The sequence below is a fragment of the Puma concolor genome, chromosome C1 (genome assembly GCF_028749965.1).
Source record: "Puma concolor isolate L17-30 chromosome C1, mPumCon1.1.hap2, whole genome shotgun sequence".
Classification (NCBI taxonomy): domain Eukaryota; kingdom Metazoa; phylum Chordata; class Mammalia; order Carnivora; family Felidae; genus Puma; species Puma concolor.
In genome coordinates this window covers 84,582,754-84,607,023 of record NC_141674.1, presented here as the reverse complement: position 1 = coordinate 84,607,023, position 24,270 = coordinate 84,582,754, and the positions used below count along the sequence as shown (strand labels likewise).

The following is a 24,270-nucleotide window of genomic DNA, read 5'->3' as shown; positions in this document are numbered from 1 at the left end:
TGGTGAGTTATATTTTCATAGGTGAAAAGAAAAAAGAAGAGCATATAAATTTTCTGCATTAGAAATAGATTCACTCTTCCCATTAGGTAATTGAAAGAAAAAATAAGAAAATTGTATTATCTATTTGGCTATCCATCCAACCATCTATCCATTTAATAAAGACTTTTATCCTAACTTGAATAGTCCTAACCCATTTTAAAAGTATATTGTATATGTTCAGTGCTGGCTAAGTATGCAAGGAGTACCCTGACATTTAAAAAAAATTCAAATACCAAAAGAAATATGAATACGTGTATGTGAGGAAGATAGAAGATGTCTGTAACGTTTATATGTAGATTTGACAGAGTTGAATCTTAAATCTGAAGAATACCTCTCCAGTGTTCGATAATCCATCTTAATTCAAGGACAGTGCTGACGGATTCATAAACGAAAACCAGAGGAAGCATACAACCAATATACATAAAGACACTAAAGGATTATATGAGTATAAATCAAATTTCTTTACCCAAGCTTGTGCAGTAAGAAATACTTTGAAGTCTTCATTAAATGTTAGAGTCGGGTGATCAGCAATTCGGTTCAGGAACTTATGTAGCGCCTTCCTCCGTGTTTCAATGAAGTCATCATTAAAGCGTTCCACCATACCTTTCACGATAAACTTCTCAGGCAATGGCTGAGGCAAAAAAGTTTTAAAAGGATCTGAGCATTATGTGGCATGGGATTATAAGGAATTCTACACTCTTCCTTTTTGGAAGACTATTTGAGCTTACATTCATTTCTTTCTTATAAAAATAATTTTTCAAAATTCACACTAGAACCAAAACCTGCAAAACCTTAACATATTAGAATAGTTTAGAACAACAAATCTGGGGGCGCCTGGGTGGCTCAGTTGGTTAAGCATCCCACACTTGATTTCGGCTCAGGTCATAAACCCATGGTTCGTGAGCTGGAGCCCTGTGTCCGGCGTGGAATGTGGGCCTCTCTCTCCCTCTGCCCCTCCCCTGCTCACTCACTCTCTCTCTCTCTAAATAAATAAACATTAAAAAAAGAAAAAAGAAAGAAAAAGAAATCTGTTACATAGATGGAAAGTTTAAAAGCAAAGGTTTCTGGATAAATGAATTACACTGATTTAAAAGTCTGACATTAGTTATAAGCATTCTAATGATTCACAAAACAAAATGGTAGCTACTCTATGGGAAAAATATGTAGACTTACTGGAATAATCAGAGTGGGGTGTGCTTCTTCAAGTTTTCCTTTCAACCAAAGGAAATCTTGATAACGTCTCCTAACTTCAAATTCACTGGAGTCAAATTCCCCACGAGATGTCTGAAGAAAGTAGGAAAAAATAACGACACATGCAATATAAGACAGAAGACATTTGCCTAATGTTATTTTAGATATGCTGAAATAAATGGGTCTCTAAGAAAAATTAACAAATTCTAATTATTCAGTGTTTGTCAGCCTGTACTTTTTTTGCAGTCATCAATTCATATAGCAGATGAAACAAAGCAAACTTTCCAGTATTTCCAGAAAGAAAGCAAACATCATGCTCAAATTTAAAATCCAAACTGAAAAATCTGTCTTAGAGCAGCCATCTGCCTTCCACAAGATTTTAACTACTATTATATTTGGCATGACTTTCTTGCTAACAAGAAAGTGTGTTCTGAATTTAGGTTTCAAATATATTTTTTCTCAAGATGATTAGAATTCAGAATTTGAGGAAAGTCCTATTTTTGTAATTTGGAAAATAACCTGAACATAACTGAGAAAAAATGTTTTCCTGGAATTTGCTCAAATGAATTGCTTTGGTAAAATTTGCTTTTAGTATATGAAAATTCTAACATTTTACAGAGTGATTTTACCACTGTTTAAAAAATGTTATTAATGAAGATTTGATGTGAAAAGAAAATCTTCCTGTCATTTCTCAAGGGATTTTGAGTTATATGCCTAAACTCCTAAAAATTAAGCAAATAAATTAAAATATCTGTTCTCAACAAACCAAAAATCTATGCCAACACATATGAGAAAAATAACACGGATACAATATCAACCTCATTTCCACTGCCTGAATCCCAAGCCAAAAAAAAAAAACAAACAAAACAAAAAACATTATCTGATGCACACTCACTCCCACCAATATCTTATTAACTAAATTTCTGCATATTAAAAATTATAGAGTGATATGAGGGTGAAATTTTCCTGGAGGAATAATGATGGAATAACACATTGCATACATATTTTTCACTCACCCAAAATATCAATCATCCACACAGATGAATGCAATTATAAAATTAAGTAGTTCAAGTCATAGATGCAATCTTAATTGTCTTGAAATAAGTTCATAAAAGTTATTCTTTCCAAGGTTTATTCTTTTACAATGAATGTTTATAATATCATACAATATATTTTATCAAAACATTTCCTTTTTAGTGGGAAAAAGTGGAGGTAAATGATATGCAGAAGTCTAAGGAACTAAATGTTCACAAAACACTCTGAAATCTTAACTATGGGTACAAGTTATGGAAATGGTAAAAATAGGAAAACTAAATCTAGTAGAAACACAGTTTAACAACATATATGAGTTGGTATGTGTACATATACATGCAAATACACACACACACATGCATACATATATACGCACAGAAAACATGGTTTATAATCACTCATTAAACTTTACTTACTGAACACCTTCTTGTACCAGCCACATATGTATAGGTTTACCACCAATTTCCAAATGTATAAATTGGCATAACCAATACTAAAATACTCAAAAATTGGGCAGTTCAGAGCTTTAAATGTCCTGGAGAATTTTCAACACTTTAAATAGAATAATCTGATAAAAACTCCAGCAAGAGGAAGATGTAAAATCAAGTCAAAGAATTGGTTGATTCTGTCCCCATCACTCTGTCTTTGACTTAAAAGAGTTTTCTAACATACTGCAGTAACACAGGAAGAAAACAGAAGATGTACAAATAATGCCTCTAATACAGAATCATTTTCCATGGAAGCTATATCATAAATGGTCTTTAATTTTTCATGTCTGACCATAAAAGCTTGGGTAGTTGAAGTTTAGGACTAATGGACTCATGTGATCTACACCCCAAAATGCACTCATTCAACAAACACTGACTTTTGGTCAAGGGCAGTTACTCTAGGCTCTGAGGACTTAGAAAGCTGTTTTTGACGGAAAATGAATTTTACAATCAGGAATACACTTTAATCCCTACTCCACGCTGGCAGGCATTTATGGGTTTGTCTTCATGATGTGGATGTGAGAGAGAAGACACTCGTTAAATCTCGAAGCTCTTGTTTCTATATGTAGCAAAGGAAAGCACATCTCTTGATCTCCAAAAGAAAAAATACTTCTTTAGAATAGTCACTTCAGATATTTTAACCTGGAGAATAAAGGGCAATTTCTCATAAGGAGAACAGATGCTAGGAACATGGGCTTCCGCATACAATCATTTACAGCCAGGCCATTCTTAAGTATTCTTAAGTAGGAGATTGTCAGTGCACATATGTGCACATGTATATGTGCATTCATCCATATAATCTTAATGTCTATAAATGTAAATTTTAATAAAACTAAAACTTTCTCAGGGAAGCCACCTCTTAACCTCCTCATTAGATGGGGTGCTCATGCTCATAAAATCCTATATTTTTCTCTCATAGCATTTATAACTATAATTAAATAATTAAGCATGTAATTGTTACATCCATCACCCCCCTAGATTGAGAGCTCCATGAAGGCAGAGGGTATGTCTGTCTTGTTTGCTGGTGTAATCTCAATATACACACACAGTACCTGGCACATAATTGGCACTCAGCAAAACTTCACTGAATATATGAGAGAGTGAATAAATGATAAAAAGTGATTAACAAATCAGGACACTTGGGTGGCTCAGTCAGTTAAGCAGCCGACTTTGGCTCAGGTCATGATCCTCATGACCTCAGTGATGAGTTCGAGCCCCATTTCAGGCTCTGTGCTGACAGCTTAGAGTCTAGAGCCTGTTTTGGTTTTTGTGTCTCCCTATCTCTCTGCCCCTCCCCTCCTTGCACTCTGTCTCTCTCTCTCTCTCTCTCTCAAAAATGAACAAATATTTTAAAAAATTTAAAAAGTGATTAACAAAAAAAAGACTATATTATACATCCACAAAATGTTTATATATTTGTATCTGCAATGCATATTTTAGTATATGTAGGCATAGTCCATATATTGGATGCGGTAAAAAAAATCAAAGTAGAACAAAGGGACTTTTTCATAACAGTGAAACTGAAAGACAGTGTGTCATAACCATAAAGAGATGCACAAAAGTATAACAGAAAACACGCATAGTGTGAAAGTAAATGGTCTGGATTTAAATCCCAGCTCAGGTAATCACTATAGTGTGTAACCTTTGGCAACTTACTGAGCTTCGATGTCCTCATGCACAAAATGGGGGTAAATCATAACATCTAGGTCCTAGGATCATTGTTAGACTTTAAACAAGTGAATACGCATAAAGCGGTCAGAACATTGCCTGGCCCAAAGTAATCACACAATAAATGTTAGTTAAACACACTGTAATATTATCAATATTTACTACTACTACTATTGCTGCTGCTGCTATAAGGGCAGTACATCATTTAAAATATGGTGTAAATATGGATATTATATGTCTGTGATTAGAGTAAAATTCACAGGGTAGCTTATAAAAACAGTGTCTTTCTAAAAGAAACAAATAATGATGGGAAAATAATTCAGCTACACAAATTCTTTGCCAGGAAGGATGATGACAATGGATGCTTTTAATTAAAATAGTAATACCAGGAGAAATCTGGTCCTATTTTTAGCAATATGTCTGTATAAACACATTAAATATTCACAACAACCCTCCAAGCCTAGTACTGTTATCTTATTTACAACTGCGGAAACTAAGCATGGAGAGGTTAATTAAATTGCCCAAAAGACATAGCAAGAAAGGGGAGTAATCAAGATTGAATTCCATGCTATCTTGTTCTACAACCTCTTGAAAGGAGTATAATACTATAAATTTCTTCACTCACCCATTGACCAAAAAGTTAAATTGCTTACTCACTATATCCTAAGAATTGTGTTTGGAAATGTGGATAACTGAAGATATAACTACCTTCCTTGAGAAGCTCACATACTTGTTGGGAATAAAATAAACACACAGTTATCTACTCACATACAGGTAGGTGGCAATTACTGAACACTTATTATGTGTCAGGCATTTTGCTAAGTGTTATATGTCGATAACCAATCCTAAATCAATTCTTACAGCAACTCTACAGAACCAGGTTTGATTGTCATTTCCATTTTTTAGATTAAAAAAAAAAAACAACAAAAACCTTGAGGCTTAGAAGGATTAAATATAGGCTTAAAATGTCTTTGCTATACTGACTCCAGTGTTTTACATCCTTTAAGAATTCAATTAGAACAGCATGAGAAAACAGAAGAAAGAAAGAGGCTTCCAGCCTACAGATGCAGGGGGCAGGGCCATGGCATGCATTATCTCCAGTTGTGTCTTGGAAAATAAACATTAGTTCTTCTGTTTAGAAGAGGAAGGACATAACAGAGAGAAGGAAAAGTATATGCAAAGTCATAAGAATAAGAAATACCCTAGGGTATTCAGGTAACAAAAATAGGTCTAGATGAGTGGAGGGCAGGGGTATTAAAAATGGGGAGTTAAAGAGAGTAGTCTTACAGGAGTAGGTTGTCATCAGACTGAGAAATTCTTGATATGTCATACAAAGGAATTTGCACTTTGTTCTGTAGGAAATGAGGAACCCAGAAGGGTTTTAAGAACCTGAGTGAAGAGATCAAATACATGCACTTTTTAAGACACATAACTAGAAGTGGTGTAGAATTTGCACTGGGAGAAGTGATTATAGGAAGATGGTCCAAAACCTTCTCAGCCACAAAAGGGATGTAGGGTGTCACCTCAAAAAGAGAATACTATATTTTATGAATATAATTGCTAAAGGTTGCTATTATATGAAGGATTTTAAAAAACAGTTAGTTGTCGGGGCGCCTGGGTGGCGCAGTCGGTTAAGCGTCCGACTTCAGCCAGGTCACGATCTCGCGGTCCGTGAGTTCGAGCCCCGCGTCGGGCTCTGGGCTGATGGCTCAGAGCCTGGAGCCTGTTTCTGATTCTGTGTCTCCCTCTCTCTCTGCCCCTCGCCCATTCATTCTCTGTCTCTCTCTGTCCCAAAAATGAATAAACGTTGAAAAAAAAATTTTTAAAAACCAGTTAGTTGACTTGGTTGTTTTATTCTGGCAGAAGTAAACTCTCTTTTTGCAGAGACTTACCCTAGGATCAAGGAGAGATTTCGATTCTACATTTACTCTGCATTTGAATTAGTGGACAACTAGCAGTATCTTATACATAAGATAAAGTGGCCACTGGCTCTTATTTGGAAAGAAAATGAAATTATATTTTGTAATCTTCAGAAAAAAGTATCACATCATGTTGTTAACTAGTTTTCTTTATTAGCAACCTGAAGCTCTTCTTTTCCAAAGACATTTCTTTATATTTTTTAAATTAAAAACAAAATGTTCCTGTTTAAAAAAAAATTAATGCTTATTTATTCTTGAGAGAGAGAGACAGAGACAGAGAACAAGCCAGGAAGGACAGAGAGAGAGGGAGACAGAATCCGAAGCAGGCTCCAGGTTCCGAGCTGTCAGCACAGAGGCCAAGACAGGGCTCAAACTCACAAGCTTTGAGATCATGACCTGAGCCGAAGTTGGATGCTCAACTGACTAAGCCACCCAGGTGCCCTAAATGTTCCTGTTTCAACATGCACTACTGCTAAAAACAATGAGTGACTGCGGCGCCTGGGTGGCCCAGGGGGTTGAGCATCTGACTTCAGCTCAGGTCATGATCTCATTGTTCGTGAGTTCAGGCCCCATATTAGGCTCTCTGCTGTCAGCCCAGAGCCCACTTCAGATCCTCTGTCCTCCTCTCTCTGCCCTTACCCCACTTTCTCACATGTGCACACGTGCTCTCTCTCCCCCTCTCTCAAAAGTGAATAAACGTTAAAAAAAAAATGAGTGACCATATGTGGAATTTGAGAATCTCAACAGATGAACAAAGGGGAAGGGAAGGAAAAATAAGATAAAAACAGAGAGGGAGGCAAACTATAAGAGACTCTTAAATACAGAGAGCAAACGGAGTGCTAATGGAAGGGAGGTGGGTGGGGGGATGGATTAAATGAGTGATGGGCTTTAAGGACGGCACTTTTGAGATGAGCACTGGGTGTCATATGTAAGAGATGAATCAGAGGGTTCTACTCCTGAAGCCAAGACTACACTGTATGTTACCTAATTTGAATTTAAATTTAAAAAAAAGTGTTGAAATTTGAATTTCACTGATTTCATACAGAACAAGTACAGATTAGATGCAACATCTTACCAAAAGTTCAGAGAACAACTGATTCAAGAAGGTGCTCATTAAAGATTTACCTTAGTAATAATCCTGTAAGTAATGAAAGTTTCAATTGTGGTAACATGGCTTTCAGGTTCATCAACTGTAATGAAAAGATCTTTCAAATCTGGCTCATCTTCAAACTTGATTTGGTTAATCATTGATAGAGGGGACGTTGGCATCATAGGGCTGAAGGAATTCATGTCCATCAACGAGGCATCCTAAGAAATAAAACACATTAAAAAATTAACATCTATGGAAGAAACAATTTAAAATCCTGTTTTTCTTAGACACAATGAGTACTAATGAAATATGTCAAGAACAAAAAGGATGATTGGGTTCCTGGTTAAATATGGTATGTCAAACATGTATTTTTATCTCTGCTTCCTCTTAAAATCCCACTATAAAAATGACAACAAAGAAATAAACAAATTAAAGCAAACTAAGACAAAAAGGCATAAAAGACATAAACCCTCGAGGTAAAAAAAGAGGGAGACAGAGAGAGATGAAGCAAACAAAAGCAACTACTTTTTGGAAACTAGAAATCTGACTGAGGGGTAACTGAAATAGCAGTGCAAAGAAAGGTGAACAGTAAACCTAGGAGTTAATGGTAAACCTAGAAGGCATGTTTTTAAGACAGAATCCCAGAGAGACTTAAGAATTACAGGCACCAGAAACCCATGGACACAGAGTGCTGACAGAGCTAAAACCAGAGGACTGGTTGAGAAGCTAATAAAACAAGAGAGTCAGTACCTTAGATTCCCTCACCTACCCCAAGCCACCGGGTGACATTTCTTCCCCAGTTTTGCAAAAAAGTGGAAGTTTACTTTCAGAAATGTCTCTGAAAAGGGTGCCAGGCAGAAGGGAGGAAGAGATAGCAAAGAAAAGTCCTACATACGAGATGGGAAGATAGCCAACTCTCTCCCCTCATCTGGCCCTATGAATTCTGGCATCAATGCACAAAATTCCACCCAGTGGTTGGAGGGTTCCTCTCTTAGCTTGCCATTCCAAGAAAAAAGACTAACAGTTGCAGTCCCTGATGAGTGAGCCAGGTCTCTGCATAATCACCCTGCTCTGAAGCCCTTACCGTACATGATGAATATCTACTCCGCTTTTTATTACCTGATGTAGAAACTATGAAATATCTAAATATGCGAAAAGCCTCTGATATGAAAGAAAGATTCACAAACACAAGACAGGAAGCAGTTAGAGAACAGAATGCTTAAAAAAAAAATGGATGAAATCATCAGAGATAAGAATGATATCAAATTCATGAATAAAAACAGGAGTTATATTGTTAAAAAATTCAGAAAACAGCAGCAAGACAATAAAAAAGGAGGCTCATGAAAATTGAAATATGATAATAGGATAACAACTCAACAGGAAGTTTGAAAGATAGAACTCAAGAACTAAGTTGAATTAAAAGGACAAAAGATGGAAAGGAGAAGGAAGTGTTTTTAAAAATTAAGGGATCCAGGCAGGTAGTGCCTGAATAGAATGAATTCCATAAAATGAAGAGGAAAATGTGCTTTGAACTGAAGTGTTTCCAGGTTGATAGGGCTTTTCCTGCCTCCTCAAAATGAATGGGGGCAGTGGTGGGGTCGGAAGTGCTCCTGCAATTACCATGACATTGCATAATACAGGTTAGCTTCCAGAGAGAATATAAACAGGTAAAATACAACAGAAATCTCAGGAATCAGAATGGCTCCAGATTTCTCAATGGTAACACGGACACTAAATGACAATCAAATATCTTCCAAATTTTGAGAGGAGAATATCTTCTACCTAGAACTCTATATAGCCAAACAAATTGTCATTCAAGTATACAAGTAGATTAAAGTCATTTCAGATATAAAAGATTTCAAAAACTGATTTCCCATCCATTTATTCTTTGGAAGCTTCTTTAATTTTCCAAAATTATATGAAGGCATATAACAAGAGGAAATAGGATCTAAAAACAGGAGATTCAACGGAAAAGAGAACTACATGAAATTCTTTGGATGATCATGAAATTATGTTCCACGTTGACAGCTTTGCAGCAGAACTAAAGAACAACCTATACAGACTGGGTCAGGAAGACAGAGTCACCAGGGAGGCAGGGAGATGAACAGGGAAAAAGAATAAGGGAAGAGAGGCAGGAAGGGAGGTGGACAGAGAGAAAGAGACAGGGGAGTGAGCAAAGGAAGGAGGAAAAAAAAAGAGAGGGAAGGAGGGAAGGAGGGAAGGAAGGAAGGAAGGAAAAAGGGAAGGGAGGGGAGAGGAGAGGAGAGGGAGGGGGAGAATGGGAGGGAGTGGAAGAAGGAAGGAAGGAAGGAAGGAAGGAAGGAAGGAAGGAAGGGAGGGAGGGAGGAGGGAGGGAGGGAGGGAGGGAGGGAGGAAGGGAAAGGAAAAGAAGGCAGGTGACAGAGTACCGATATGTTTAAACATGACAGGAGGCATGCCATGTTAGATATTGTAGATGAATTGTGATGGGTGCAAAGAAAGCCAAGATGGAAAGAATGCAAGAGAAGTAGAAAGGAAGGGATAGAGAAAATGAATGAATGAAGGAATAATGAATGGTGAACTCTCAAGAAAACAAAAGGTGTACAAGAATTAAAATGTAATCATAGTTCACTCTATGGCCTTGACTTTGAATAAAAATAAATTGTTCTTAATTTTGAATTTAACTAAAAATGGTGATATAATTATACTTATGGTCAGAAGAAAAAATATATATACTGTATATGTTTGAGGGGAAGAGACATAGCCTACAAAATAGCTTCAAAAATGCAATTACTATGATGGAAAAAAAGGAAGATGAGCAACTATTCCAGACTGAAGACCAAAGAGACATAATAGCTAAACACAACATGTGATCTTGAACTGGATTCTGTACCAAAGGAGGAGAACCTTTGTTTTTTTCTTTCTGAACTGTTATTGGGACAACTGGAGAAATGTGAAAGGATCTGTGGATGGGAATGTGGTATTGTGTCAGTATGGTTTCCTGATTTGTATATGCATACTGTGATTAAGTAGGAGACTGTCCCTGTTTTTTAAAAAAAAAAATACACACAGATCTATTTAGGAGTAATGAAACAGCAAGTCTCCAATGTACTCAATTTAGCATACAGACAGATAAAGTGAAAGTTGTGAAATGGCAATAATTGGGAAATCTAGGTTCTTAGTGATATTCTTGCAACTTTTCTCCCAGTTTGAAATTATTTCAAAATAAAAAAGTATATTTATAGTTTTTAAAAGTCAAATAATTCTACAGAGTTTAAAATAAAACAAGACAAATTAAAAATTAAAAAGCAGCTTCGTCTTCTCCAGAATTGCTATTCCCATGTCATGCTTCTCAGAAGCAAATGCAGAACTCTATTTGCTGTTCTTTTTCCTTGTTACATTTCTTATTTCAAAATAATATACGTATTGCTTTTTTTTTTTTCAATTTTGACATTATCAGTAGGTTTCCTACTAAGGAGAATAAAGAGTATTTATTTACTTAATTATGTGAGTATAGACTCACAATTCCTATGTTACTCAATGGGTTGTAATCCATAAATACTATAATTTATTTTGATGTTGTAAGTATCCAAACCTGCCTAGTGGGAGCTCCTTAATGCTGGCACCTCTGTGTTTTTGATATGTCTTCATTATTCAAGAGCACTTTATATAACATAACTTGGCAAAATAAGATGTTTCAGGTTTACCTTATATTTTCCCTGACCCAGTTATAGAATCAGATATTTCTCCAAGGAGCTCTGGTTCCTTTTAGAGGAAACTGGAATTTGGAAACCAAGATATGAATGATAGGAAATGTATGTATAACACACAGACACACACACACACACACACACACACACACACACACACACACGCAGATACACATCTGGATGTAGATATATATAGATCGATAGAAATATAAATAGATATTAAATCCTATGAGTTCACACTGATACCTCCAATTACAATTTGACACCATTTGACTTTTCCAGCCTCCCCTCTTCCCATATTTGTAACTCTTCTCCAGCAGAGAGAAGCCTGGCTCCCATTATCCTGAATATATTTACTTATATGCTCAATCTTCCTACCTGCAACTAATCTCCTATCCAGGCCAGCTGTCTTCTCAGACCTGACCACATAAGCCAAGGCAGCCTATATTCACTCACAACCACACTGGATCCCTCGTCAGCCCCAATCCTACTGGCTACTTCCTTGGACATGCTGGTTGTTTCCTGAGGCATCATTTTTTTTTTTTAATGTTTATTTATTTTTGAGAGAGAGAGAGAGACAGAGTATGAGCTGGGGGAGGGGCAGGGAGAGAAGGAGACACAGAATCCAAAGCAGGCTCCAGGCTCTGAGCTGTCAGCACAGAGCCCGACATGGGGCTCGAACTCGCAAGCTGTGAGATCATGACCTGAGCTGAAGTTGGAAGTTTAACCAACTGAGCCACCCAGGTGCCCCATCCTCAGGCATCATTTTCAAAGAAAGGGAAGGGAAGGCTGGATGTTATTTTTTTTAACAAAAAATTTTAAATGAAACCAAAGGATAATATGCAGTAAATGTTAAATACATCTTTTCATATGTAAAGATAAAACTAACAGTATCAATATGACATCTGAGTTATTTCTTCAGTAGTATATAATGATGTTTCCAACTCTATACTTTTTCTTTTAAATACAACTCTTAGTCTCTAAAATTAAGAATCCAGATTTCAGAATCAAAAATTGTGTCTTTTGTTACGTTTTGAACAGACTAAAGTTAACCAACACACGTAGAGATGAATTCTGCAATCAAGTCCATCAAACTTAGCAACAGAGTTGGCCAGTCCTAGCCGGAAAAACAAAACAAAACAAAACAAAACAAAACAAAACAAAACAAAACTACATTACATTACATTACATTACAAAGGAGGCCAAAAACTAGGTTCTAGTTCTTTCTCTGACACTGACTAACCAGGTAACTTTGAACAATTAATTCAGCCTTTCAAGGTTAAATTGAGGAGATGGAGCTAAAAATCTGCAAAATCTCTCCCACCTCAAAGGCTAAAATAATACAACTTCTAAATCCATTAATATAGGAAATTGTAGCAGATCCTGACATTTTAAGAGAAGGAACTTTCTTGAGTACTAGGAATGAAAAAAGATTGAAATCATAATATGGACTTATTTTTCCCCTCAAAACAAATCAACTTAAATCCTTTGGAAGCATCAGTTACATCCAGAGCCCTGTTCTCAAGGCTCTTTCCACACAAAAAGTTAGTTATGTGAACTACAATACAGCATTTGGTTAACCCCTCAATGCAATAATACAGGAGATATTAGGGTAAGACACACCAGGTGAAGAGATAAGAACAACAGTTGCTCAAATTAAGAACGTTCAGATTAGGGGCACTTGGGTGGCTCAGCTGGTTAAGCGTTGGACTTTGGCTCAGGTCACAATCTCACAGTTCATGGGTTCCAGCCCCACATCGGGATCTGTGCTGACAGCTTGGAGCTCAGAGCCTACTTGGGATTCTGTGTCTCCCTCTCTCTGCCCCTCCTAAGCTTGCGCTCTGTTTCTCTCTCCCTCTCTCTCTCTTTCAAAAATAAATACGCATCGAAAAATTTAAAAAAAAAGTTATTGTGATTACAAAATGATTTGTGAAAGGAAAAACATTGAGGTATGACTTAGACCAAGGAATAGAAGACAACTAAGACAATAAGTGGGTTAATCAGACACAGAAAAACATAGAGACAATAAATGTTTTGCAACAAAAGTTTAGCAAAATAAATTATGGTATATCCCTATGATAGGCTACCATAAAGTTTATCCATGTGATAGAATACAATAAAGTGATTAAAAGTAATGTTTTAGAAGTAACTTAGAATACAGTTGCTGGGAAAAGGTTCATAGTATGTTATTAAAAGAAAATAACATAAAATTTGTGTACAGTTAGATTCTTATGTGTATATGTGTGTTTATGTGTGTGTGACAGAGAGGATAGGAGAAACAGAAAGTGAGAGAGAGAGAGAGAGAGAGAGAGAGAGAGAGAGAGAGATAACACAAACTTACAAGCTATACCAAAAAAGTTGGCAGAAGTTATTTCAGGTGTTGGAATTGCTGTTGAGGTTAATATTTTTCTATGAGTTTCTATATTTCCAAATATTCTAAAATAAACATATGTGGACAAAGATATTAAAATTGCTAGTGTCAACACTGTGCAAAATATGTTCAAAGACAGTAGGAACGACTGGAATAAGTTAAAACAGTTGTCTATGGCCATTGGGCAAAAAAAACTCGGATTATATTTGACTTCTTAACTCATCAATGCTGCATAATTAAATAGGAAATTTAAAATGTCTGGGATCACATTGGGCTTATCAAAATAAATTACGGAATGCTAACACAATGGAACACTAAACAGCCATTAAAAACATAATTTAGAGGTTCCAAATAAATGTGCCATCAGCATGCACAAAACTCTCTATATACAGTATATATCGAATACAGTATAGCCACTTCATTACTTAAGTACACGTTTTTTGCAATCCAAAGAGGATTTTCGCTCACATGGAAAAAGGGGAAAATAGTGTTCAGTAACTGTTCTGCAGCAAGCCCTCATAGGGGTAGTGTACATCCCAAGCAGTGAGGGTGGCGCCACCAAGCTCCTTCCCCAGGAACTACACTCAGCACTGTGGCGTCAAACTCCATGACTTGAACTGTGCCTATGTGCATCTGTGCTTTATCCCAGTTTATTTTGTGCATCCCTTAGCAAAATGTATCCTAAGCTTTTGGAAAAGCCTAAGAGAGGTTGTTTTTTGGGTCTTGGAATGCTCAAAAACTTTCTCCATAATAGATTAATGGAAATTGCTCCTTTGCTTTATATCATTTTCGCTTACAAAAGGTTTCACAAGAATGCTCTACTTTGAGATAGTGGGGTGTGGGGGTGGGGGTAAAGGCTGTAGTAGCTTTTAAAGCTGACAAATTTTAATTTGATGAGCAAACGTACTTTAAATTTCCCTGACACTGCACACAACTGTGTGCTTTGGTATTCTTTGTAATCACCCTCTTAACTCACCACAACCCATTTCTTATACCTACTACATAATTTAGCATTCTATTTCTTTCTGCTTAAAATGCATCCTTTTGTAGAGTGGGAAAGATCTGCATGAATTTCCAAAGGCTCACAATTCCAGTGAGCATAGTGTGGTGTCAAAAATATGCTTCAATATCGAGCAGAGGAAGAAAATTACAGGCTGAAATTTAGCAACATCCAAGATTTCAGTAGAAGGATTTAAATTACTATGAATCACTCAAGAACATTCTTAAAACCTCAATAAAACTGACTATCCGAAGAGTTTTATATTCACTTCAAAAAAAAAGTTAAGAAAATATAATGACAATACTTAAAAGATTTACATTTGGAAAGGAATAAGAGAAGAAAATAAGTGTTTGAGAAGATCCAAAGAAGCAATTAACCAAAAAAGCCCTCCATTTAACCTTTTGTAGTGGATGTTTTTCAGGGGAAATGGATCATTAAAATTTGTTCTTTATAAACAAAGGTCTCGCCCCCACAATAATGTGGGCTCCTTTCTCCTGTTAGCTATCTCTTTCTCTCTCCCCACCCCCACCCCCAAACTTTATTTATACATTCATTTATTCTTAGCATTTAGATAGATGTCCATTATCTTATGATGTTTTGGACAATGAAAGTACATAATTTCATTTTCTTTCCTCAAGAGATAAAAGCAGAAGGAACTTATCTGTGTGATAATTCTCTACTTCTTAAATTTTTTTTTTTCAACGTTTATTTATTTATTTTTGGGACAGAGAGAGACAGAGCATGAACGGCAGAGGGGCAGAGAGAGAGGGAGACACAGAATCGGAAACAGGCTCCAGGCTCTGAGCCATCAGCCCAGAGCCCGACGCGGGGCTCAAACTCACGGACCGCGAGATCGTGACCTGGCTGAAGTCAGACGCTTAACTGACTGCGCCACCCAGGCGCCCCTCTACTTCTTAAGTAACATTGAATATCTTTCTTACAGCTAGCATAGTGAAAACACACACGTGCATGCACACATACCCCAAAAATATTGGGATGATTTCAGGGTGAGATGTGAACATGTATAATAGTGAAGCCAAATTATTGCAAGAAGTCACTGTCTTTTACCCTTACTCCAAACCAACACATCCATCTAAAGAGAAACCACTTAAATGACTTTACTGAAATAAACAGACATTAGTTAGAATTGTGTTAACATGATATTGAAATGTATTGACACGATCACTTACCAACTAAGTATAAGTTTTCCTTGTTGTTACTTTTTTTTTTTTGAAGTTTGTTTATTTTTCAGAGAAAGAGAGAAAGAGCGTGAGTGCATGCCCGTGAGTGGGGGAAGGGGCATAGAGAGGAAAGAGAGAATCCCAAGCAGGTTCTGCACTGCCAGCAAAGAGCCCGACGGGGTTTCCAACCCACGAACTGTGAGATCATGAGCTGAAACAAAGATATGGATGCTTAACTCACTGAGCCACCCAGGCACCCCTACTTTTGGTTTATTATAAGCATTGGTTATAGGTCAAATTGTGTTCTTCCAAAATTGACCTAACACCCCATACCTCAGAATGTGACCTTATTTGGAGACAGGGTCTTCATAGGGGATATCAAGTCAAAATGTGGTCATTGGGGTGGGTCCTGATGCAATATAACCAGTGTCTTTATAAGAAGGACAAATTTGGACACAGAGACATGTACAGAGGGAAGACAATGTTAAGGAACACAAGGAGAAGACAGCCATCTACAAGTCAGGTTGAGAGGCCTGGAACAGATCCTTCCCTCATCGCCCTCAAAAGGAACCAACCCCCTTGACACCTTGATTCCAGACTTCTAGGTTCCAGAACTGTGAAAAAAATAAACGTCTCTTATTTCAGATACCTAATCTATGTACTCTGTTATGGCAGCCTAGCAAACTGACAGCATTTCTATACATAGAGTCGTACACAATAAAGATCTAAGGAAGGAAGCAAGGGTAGAAAAGAAGGAAGGAGTGATGATTACAGTAGTTCATCCTTGCTCCATTCACTCATTTTCTTACAGGTTAACAAGCAACTCCAATAATTTCTGAGAAACGTTTTTGCCTCTCTCCTTTAATGCTCTCAGATGGTTTCAAAGTTCTACTACTGAAATAAATAAAATATATAGCTGAAATTTAAAATAAACAATGGCTTGCCAATATTTGAATACTCAGGAGATAAATACTAAAGAAACAGGTTAAAAGGTTAGATATGACCTTCCTAAGAGTTGTCCTTCCTATCTCTCAGTAAAAGGCTACTTGGGAACATCTCATAAATATAACATGAATTACTCTGATAATACTAAATCCTATCCACCATCTGTGCACAAACAGCTATTTTCTTTTTACAAGTAGAGGGAAAAAAATCAATGTGAGAAGTGTGATAAATCGGAATCATGGCATGAAAAGGCCATGCAAATAAAATTTGCTGATGCGCAAGAAACACGCACACCAAGAGACATCTGGTAAAAAAGCAACTTAAAGTGGAAGGAGTTTGAGAAACTGTGTTATGAGGGACACTCATCCTGATGGGCCTAAATTTAGACTTACCAGCTGTGTTTTGGTTTACAGCTCCTTCCAATCTGCCTGCTTATAATAATAATAAAAAATCAGAAAGGCCTTCTGTGGAACACTGTTGAAAATGTGATTGGGGGAAAAGCCAGCCTGTGTCGTGTTCTATAAAGGGGCATACAACACTCTAATCTTGTTTGACATAATTTCCAGGGCTATGTAGTATATATACCCTTGTATGCATATACCATAATTTATTTATCCATTTTTCTGTTTCTAGCATTTCTATTTTCTAACAGTGTTGCCTTGAATGTACTTGGACTTCCTCAGGTTTTGTGCACTACAAAGCTATATTCTAACCATAGAAATTTTTCAAATCATTTTATTTGACATAACAAATGATGTTATTTGTTATCAGTCCACCTCCCCCAAAATGTAGTGTACTTAAAAAAAGAGTTTCTAGTAAGTCAGAGAGGTCATATCTCACCTTAGATCATAGAAGATTAAGGAGAGGATTAAAAAATATGAATCAATGTGTTATACACATCACTTGCTTGAAAGTTTTATACAAATTATCTTATGTAAACCTTACCACAACCCTTTAGAGTATGTTCCATTACTCAGCTCCTCCCCCCCGCACCTATTTTTAACCAGATAGCAATACTTATGATTTGTAATTTTACAATGGTGAGAAAGGAATACATGTTTAGTAGAAACCATACTTTGGTGTTGAATTTTGATCTTTTCTTGGGCTAGTGATATGTGTGCAGTATGATACTCTCAGGTTGCTGGACAGCAGCGTCCCAGTTAGCCATATCATCACAAAGGTAAATAGTCAATATACTTACAACCATGCTGTACCCATACAACCAATCTGTTTTTCACTTTCAGGACAGTATTCAACAAATTCATTATCTCAGGTCAATGAGATATTCACCACTTTATTATAAAATAGGCTTTGTGTTAGATGATTTTGCCCAACTGTAGGCTAATGTAAATATTCTGAGCATGTTTAAGGTAAGCTAGGCTAGCTATGATGTTTGGTAGGTTAGGTGTATTAAATACATTTTTAACTTATACTACTTTCAATTTACGATGGGTTTTCCAGGATGAAACACCAATGTAAATGAAGAAGAGCTGTATATACTTTTGCATGCATGAAAATACTCCATAATAAAATTCATTTAAAAAGGTGTGTCCAAATAGAATAAGGATATATTCTTTACACTCAGACACACACACACACACACACACACAAACTTACTGTCTTTACTCACCTCATAAAGAATACTGCATATATAAGCAAGGACAAATAAATAACACGTAAGATGATAAGGCTGAAAGGCGAGGCTCCCTCACTACGTGTGTCCTCCAAACCACTGGTGTACCTGTATGTGTGCCTTACCAATATGTCATATTACTGCATGCTGAAGCCATTTAAAGCCACTAATGTTAAATCCACAAATGACAAAGGTCTCCTAAACTTGTCTTAAAATAAGTTTGGGGTACTGGATAACATACTAAACACAGTATCAGCGAACTACCTATTATGGATTCAGTGATGACTCAGCAGAAGTGGAGCAAGCCAGGAAAAAGAATTATTCTAACCAGAATTCCTTGAAGAAGTTGAAAATATGTCCTATGGGCAGATAACACTGCAGATTCAACTCAGGAATGTAATAAAAAAAAAAAAGGTACAGCATTATCAATTGACTGTACACTTAATAGGCATGACCAGGACGGATTCTGGCATACACTAAATTAAAACTACTCCCCTACACCAAAGCTCCATCTTTATAAATAGTTTCCAGAGAAAAGGCTGAATTGCCTCGTTACCTAGCCACATCAACAACCTTAAGGGCATTCCTGAAGAGACTTAATCTATGCTTATAATGTATCAAGAAAACCAGTAGACAGTTAAAACACCTGTACCAAGAATATTCTTATCCCCTGAAATAACATGACTAATACTATTTATCATGAATTACTCAAACGGGGAGCTATACACACACAGGCACACTTCAGAGATATTGAGGTTTCGGTTCCAGGCAACCACAATAAAGGGAATATTGCAATAAAGTGAATCAAATGAATTTTGTGGTTCCCAGAGCATATAAAAGCTATGTTTGCACAAAACTGTAGTTTATTAAGTGTGCAATAGCATTATGTCTAGAAAATGTACAGTACATACTTTAATTACAAAACCCTTCCTTGCTAAAAAATGTTAACCATCATCAGAGCTTTTAGTGAATTATAATCTTTTTGCTGGTGGAGAGCCTTGCCTTGATGTTGATGGCTGCTGACCTATCAGGGTGGCTGCTGAAGGATGGGGTGGCTGCGGCAATTTCATAAAATAAGACAACAGTGAAGTTTGCCTCATCAATTGGATCTTCCTTTCATGAACGATTTCTTCTTAGCATGGGATGCTGTTTGATAGCATTTTACCCACAGTAGAACTTCTTTTGAAATGGGAATCAGTCTTCTCAAACCCTGCTGCTGCTGCTTTATTTACTAAGTTGAGTCATATCCTGAATACTTTGCTATCATTTCAACAATCTTCACAGCATCTTCAGCAGGAGTAGTTTCCATCTCAAGAAACCACTTTCTTTGCTCTTCCATAAGCAGCAGCTCCTCATCTGTGAAAGTTTTATCATGAGATTGCAGCCATTCAGTCACATATTCAGGCTTCACTTCTAGTTCTCTTGCTATTTCCACCACACCTGCAGTTACTTCCTCCACGGAAGTCCCGAGCCCCTCCCAGTCATCCAGGAGGGCTGGAATCTGCTTCTTCCAAACTCCTGCTCATGTTGATATCATGACCTCTTCCCATGAATACAAGTGTTCTTAATGGCATCTAGAATGGTGAATCCTTCCCAGAAGGTTTTCAATTTACTTTGCCATCAGATCCATCAGAAAAATCACTATGGCAGCTATGGCCTTATGAATCATATTTCTTAAATGGTAAGACTTAAGGAGTTGAAATTACTCCTTGATCCATGGGCTGCGGAATGGATGTTGTGTTAACAGGCGTGAAAATATTAATCTCATTGTCCATCTCCATCAGAGATCTTGGGTGACCAGGTGCATTGTCAATGAGCAGCGATATTTTGAAAAGACTCTTTTTTTTTTTTCCTGAGCAGGAGGTCTCAACAGTGGACTTAAAATATTCTGTAAACCAGGTTGTAAACAGATGTGCTATCATCCAGGCTTTATTGTTCCATTTATCGAGCACAGAGTAGATTTATAATTCTTAAGGGCTCTAGGATTTTCAGAATAGTCAATGAGCACTGGCTTCAACTTAAAGTCACCAGCAGCAGTAGCCCCTAACAAGACAGTCAGCCTGTCTTTTGAAGCTATAAAGCCTGGCATTGACTTCTCCTGTCTATAGCTATGAAAGTTGTACATTGCATCTTCTTCCAATAGAAACTTGTTTGTTCTACATTGAAAATATGTTGTTTAATACAGCCACCTTCATTAATTATCTTTACTAGACTTTCTGGATACTTTGCTGCAGCTTCTACATCAGCACTTGTTCCTTCACCTTGACTTTGATGTTATGGAGATGGGTTATTTCCTTAAACCTCATGAACTTATCTCTGCTGGCTTCAAACTTTTCTTCTGTAGCTTCCTCATCTCTCTCAGTCTTCACAGAGTTGAAGAGCGTTAAAGCTTTGCTCTGGATTAGGATTTGGCTTAAGGAAATATTGTGGCTGGTTTGATCTTCTGTCCAGACCACTGAAACTTTCTCCATATGAGTAATAAAGATGTTTCATTTTCTTATCATTAGTGTGATCACTGGAGTAGCACTTTTAATTTCCTCCAAGAACTTTTCCTTTGCATTCACAACTTGGCTCTTGGTGCAAGAGGCAAAGCTTTTGGAATATCTCGACTTTCAACATGCCTTCCTCACTAAGCTTAATCATTTCTAGCTTTTCATTTAAAGCGAGAGCCATGTGCCTCTTCCTTTCACTTGAACATTTAGAGGCTACTGTAGGGTTATTAATTGGCCTAATTTCAATATTGTTGTGCCTCAGGAAATAGGGAAGCTCAAGGAGAGGGGACAGCAACAGGGTAATGACTCGTCAGTGGAGGAGCCAGAACACACACAACATTTATGTATTAAGTTTGCCGTCTCATATGGTTGCAGTTTGTGGCACCCCACAAAAAATGACAATAACAACATCAAACATCACTGATCACAGTCACCATTAACAAATATAATAATAGCTAAAAACTGAAATGTGGCAAGAATTTCCAAAATGTGACACAGAGACACAAAGTGAGCAAATACCGTTGGGAAATGGTGCCAACAGATTTGCTCGACACAGGGTTACCACAAACCTTCAATCTGTAAAAAATGCCATATTTGCAAAGCCTGCAGTAAAGGAAAGAGCAATAAAATGAGTAAGCCTGTAATAAAGCATTTAAAAGACAATACCAGGGGCGCCTGGGTGGCTCAGTCGGTTGAGCATCTGACTTCGGCTCAGGTCATGATCTCACAGTCTTTGAGTTCGAGCGCCGCATCGGGCTCTGTGCTAATAGCTCGGAGCCTGGAACCTGCTTCAGATTCTGTGTCTCCCTCTCTCTCTGGCCCTCCCCTGCTCATGCTCTGTCTCTCTCTGTCTCAAAAATAAATAAAAACATTAAGAAAAAAAGAATTAAAAAAAAAAAAAGACAATACCAGAATTCCAGTAGCACTCTCAATAGTAACTAAAAAATGTACAGGAACAAATACGTGTGTGAGTCTCTGAAGATCTCATTACAAGTGCAAAATAGATGCTTATAAAACTTAAAAACATTAATCTTATATTTATATACCATAATAGCAAATACTGAAATTTTCTAAATAGCAAATACAGGACAGCGACTGTGCCTTTGCACCATATACTTACTCTATTTCATTTCATCATCTCAATAACATGATGGAAGTCAGTGCAATTATCATCATCTGCATTTTATAAATCATAAGTTTATCAACCACAAGGGATGATAATAAATCGCTGATCTCAACTGGCAGAGCCAAGGCTCAACCATCACTTCCAGCACATGTGCGCACACAAAAAGCACCCGGTATAGCAGCTTTACTTCATTCTACAAATGTTCACTGAATGTCAAGCATGTGTCAGGCACTGGATTGGGGCTGTAACAGCAGCCAAGACTGGCATGCTTCTGAGGCTCTTATGAAGTTTACACTTTAGTTAAGTGGGAGGGTTGGAGATAATAAGTAAAGATAGAGAAAAAACAAGAAAATCCAGATATGAGTAGGTATTGATAAACAAGGGAGTAAATTCCCCAAAAAAAGTAGGGTGGGTTGCTGGGGTTAAGGAGTTAAAGGCAGGGAGCAAGGGGGATGCTCTTGACAGAGCTATAAGGGAAAGTGTCTTTAAGGAGGTAATGTTGAAAAGGAGCCAATCATGAAAAACACTGAGGGAAACGGATTCTGGTCTGGAAAACCAATGAAGTCTATGACAGGAAAGAACTCAGAATGCGGGAGGATCAGAAAGGTGGCAAATGGCTGCAACAAAGCAAATAGCTTTGAAGGTATAAACAACAAAACTCATCTTAACATGAACTGCCTCAGAATTATTAAGTATTCACATCCTCATTCTACAGGTCTTGAAAAACAGGATGGGAGAACTCCACGATAAATGAATGTTCCACATTCATTGTCCAAAGCAAGAAATCTGTTGTACAACTAGAGGTTTTTAAGGATCCATATGGGCTTGAGACTATCATAAGCATTAGCTGATTGGACTAATGACTGGATAATTTCTTACCTAGTGGACAATTTTCTTTTTTGTATTTAATACCTATAGAAAAAAATGGTTTTACTTATTCAGAGAGGTCCAAAATGCCATTTGCCTATAACTTTGTCACAAGACCATTGTGGGAGATGATATGATTGTTCCCAGTGACCCTCTGTCTTCCTATGAGAAGATTATATCTCCTAGTCAACTGCCAGGTGACTTTCAGCACCTCCTATGGAAGGATTAGTTTCCCACCGCAATGGATTTGATCAGTGACTTATTTGGATAATGGCATATATCTGGGCAGATTTGAAAGCCATTGCCTATTTCCACCAGCACTCATATTCTTTTCCCTCTGCCAGAGGAATGTCATGTCCCAGTTAGGAGTCTCTCCTTCAGTCTTGATCCCTAAATGAAGAAGACGTGTAACAGACTCAAAACTTGGAACAGACTCACAGTTCAGTTACAGTTGACAGGTTTACGAGAAAGAAATAAGCTTTTATTATAAGCAAGCCACTGAGATCTTGTGGCCTGTACTACAGCATAACTAGTGAAAGTTGATGAAAATAATCATTCAGTGTTCAATTAAATATATAAAAATGCATTTATGTATGTATGCATATATGTATGTATGTACATACACACGCTTAACTTTCTCAGAGTTAGTACCAAAGAACAAATTAGGGATTTTTTTTCCCCCAATTTTGAAGATTCCTATACCAAGAGTTTGCCATTTGCTTTTGGTCACACATAATAAGGCTTTCAATATTAAGTAGAATTTCTCTTTCTAATGTTTTATTGTAAATGATTAACCTTTTTCATTTTTTTAAATGTTTACTTTATTTTTGAGACAGAGAGAGACAGAGTGTGAGTGGGGGAGGGGGAGAGAGAGAGGGAGACACAGAATCTGAAGCAGGCTCCAGGCTCCAAGCCATCAGCACAGAGCCTGACGTGGGACTTGAACTCACCAACTGTGAGATCATGACCTGAGCCGAAGTCAGATGCTCAACTGACTGAGCCACCCAGGCACCCCTAACCTTTTTCATTTTAAAATAGAAATTTTATTTCTTCTACCAAAAAATTAAAGCCATGACTAAAAAATAATAAAATTACAAGAAAATGAACCTAAAAGTATTATGCTAAATGAAAGAGAACAGAGACAAAAGACCACATATTGCCTGATTCAATTTATATGAAATTTCCTGAAAAGACAAATCTCTAGAGACAGAAAATAGTAGATTAGTGCTTGTCTATGACTGGGAGTAAAAACAGAGATTAATTGTAAATGATGTGATGGATTTGGTGGTGGGGGGGAATATAAAAGTGGTCTAAAACCGGTTTGCAGTGATGATTGTACAACTCATTAAATTTAATTAAAAAAAATCATTCACCTCTGGATGAAGTTTATAGTATATAAATTATACCTCACTGAAGTTAGTTTAAAAACAATCACAAAGAGTATGTTATACCAAAGCATTTCTCAAAGTAAAACAAACATATGTGTGTGTATATATATATATATATATACATATATATACACACACACATACACACTTG

The 24,270-nt window shown here is 37.0% G+C and overlaps 1 protein-coding gene across 6 annotated transcripts in view; it reads right to left on the bottom strand.

Moving 5' to 3' along the window:
* The window catches only part of SNX7 (sorting nexin 7), a 243,129-nt gene that overhangs the window by 209,116 nt on the left and 9,743 nt on the right, over positions 1–24,270 (bottom strand). For all 6 annotated transcript variants that reach the window (XM_086717644.1, XM_086717646.1, XM_086717647.1 and 3 more), the window contains exons 2-4: positions 7,463–7,645; positions 1,213–1,323; positions 506–670 (exon numbers count right to left, since the gene is read on the bottom strand). In XM_086717644.1, the coding sequence (XP_086573770.1) occupies positions 506–670; positions 1,213–1,323; positions 7,463–7,645 (459 nt within the window). The remainder of the gene's footprint in view (positions 1–505; positions 671–1,212; positions 1,324–7,462; positions 7,646–24,270) is intronic.